Below are 1,805 nucleotides of genomic sequence, written 5' to 3'. Positions count from 1 at the left end.
ATATAAATTTCTGGCTAAAAGGTAAAAGCATCATATTATCAAAAGTAACAACATATTAGCTAAATGCTGCAAAGTACCAGAAAAGTAGCTAAAATAGCTATCAAAAATCTAAAAGTAGCAAAAATATATCTTAAAGCTGTAAACAGAGCAGGTTTACTAAAAAGGTTTTAAAGACAACAATCACCATGTATTACTATTAGAAAAGTACTCGCAAATAAAGTTTAATATTTTGAAAAGCRTAAAAGTTACAAAAGTCAAATGTTGTAGCACCTCCTGTATTCCCTGAATGAGCTGAATGTTTTGCTGTTTAAAGGGTTAAAAGAGCAGAAGGTACGCAGAAGCAGGCTGAGCTCAAATGATGTATGGAGAATTAAAAACAAAACAACCGTGTGAAGCACAAGAGCACCAGCATCACAAACACGAGTCCGAGGTTAAAAACAGGCAATCACCTAATAATAACACACTGATTCTCCCCGTCGATCATCATGTTTCGGTACATGTTGTCAGTCAGGGCGTAGATGTGAGGGGGGTTCTCATACTGGGCCTGCAGAGAGACACGGCTGAGGTGAAGAGGACGGGGACAACAGTGACAGGAAGAACCTGTTTCGCAGCAGACACACCACATGTCTGCAGACGTTCACGAGAAGAATCTTTTACTCACTGCTCCCTGGTAGAGTTCGATCTCTCTGTCAGTGAAGTAGGGCATCTGTTTAAACGGGTTCACTGAAATCAAAACGGGGCCGATGTAAGTCTGAGGAGGGCGGTCAAGGAGCTAGATTTACAGTTTGGTATTAGCTGAGATTACCTCCATCGCTAAATCGAAATCTACTTTTAGGCTCGTTTAATCCTGTTAACCTAAATATTTTCATTGATCTTTAGTTTACACTGGCTCCCTGCGCACTATAAAATTMATTTGAAGCTGCTGCTATTTGTTTTTAAATGTTTGAACAATCTTGCTCCTCCATATTTATCTCCACTGCTTCAACCTTAAWGCCCATGAAAGATCCCCAATCTATTCCCAGCCTTGATTCTTTCAAAAAACATCTTCTTYTACAAACAGGCTTTTAGCAAAGTTATTTATTTATTTTTTACTACTTGTACTTTTGTATGAATGTAATGATGCGGTGATGTTTTAATTTACTGTATTGTTTTACTTTATTGTTTTTATGTGAAGCACTTTGTGATTTTATATCTAAGAAAGGTGCTGTATAAATAAACTTTACTTACTTCGTCAGCTGATCAGCTGTTGCTGATCGTCCCTAAAACTAGGCTTAAACTTAAGAGGCGACAGAGGATTTTCTGTTGTTGGTCCCAAGTTGTGGAACTATCTTCCCCTGAGTGTCAGACAGGCTTCATCTCTTCCTGTTTTTGAATCTCTTTTAAAAACACACTTTTATTCTCTGGCTTTTAACACACTGTGATTTTGAAACTGGTGTGTCATTATAATTATATAGATATGCATTTTTGTTGCTGTGGTTTTGCTATCTTTGTTTTGTAGGTGTGGAGCCGAGAAGTCCGGTGTGCTGTCTTGTGTTTTCTCAACATATATTTCACATATTTTCTAATCTCTCTTTCACTCTTACTCATTACATTTCATTTTTCCTTTCTCTTTCTTTTCTCCTATTAAAAAAAGAACTGATGATGAAGAAGCTAAGATACTAATATTCAGATTTTCAGTTCTGCTTTCTACTGAAGTGGCAAAAAAAAAACACAAATGCATTTTGGGAAAGATAACACTGACATGTTGCAAACATCGCTGAGATGAACAGCTGTTGAGATATTTGCATATTCAGGAACAGTAAGTG

General features: G+C 36.9%; 1 protein-coding gene across 1 annotated transcript in view; it reads right to left on the bottom strand.

The window, feature by feature from the left end:
- Positions 1-1,805, bottom strand: part of myo1f (myosin IF) — a gene marked incomplete at its 5' end in the record, with an annotated part of 28,907 nt that overhangs the window by 18,645 nt on the left and 8,457 nt on the right. The window contains 2 exon segments of the mRNA XM_014007361.1: positions 450-544; positions 662-751. Of these exon segments, the coding sequence (XP_013862815.1) occupies positions 450-544; positions 662-751 (185 nt within the window).

Source organism: Austrofundulus limnaeus, unplaced genomic scaffold, assembly GCF_001266775.1.
Source record: "Austrofundulus limnaeus strain Quisiro unplaced genomic scaffold, Austrofundulus_limnaeus-1.0 Scaffold41, whole genome shotgun sequence".
NCBI classification, from domain to species: domain Eukaryota; kingdom Metazoa; phylum Chordata; class Actinopteri; order Cyprinodontiformes; family Rivulidae; genus Austrofundulus; species Austrofundulus limnaeus.
Note: the sequence above shows the minus strand (reverse complement) of the source record. Positions and strands in the feature narration are given on the sequence as shown.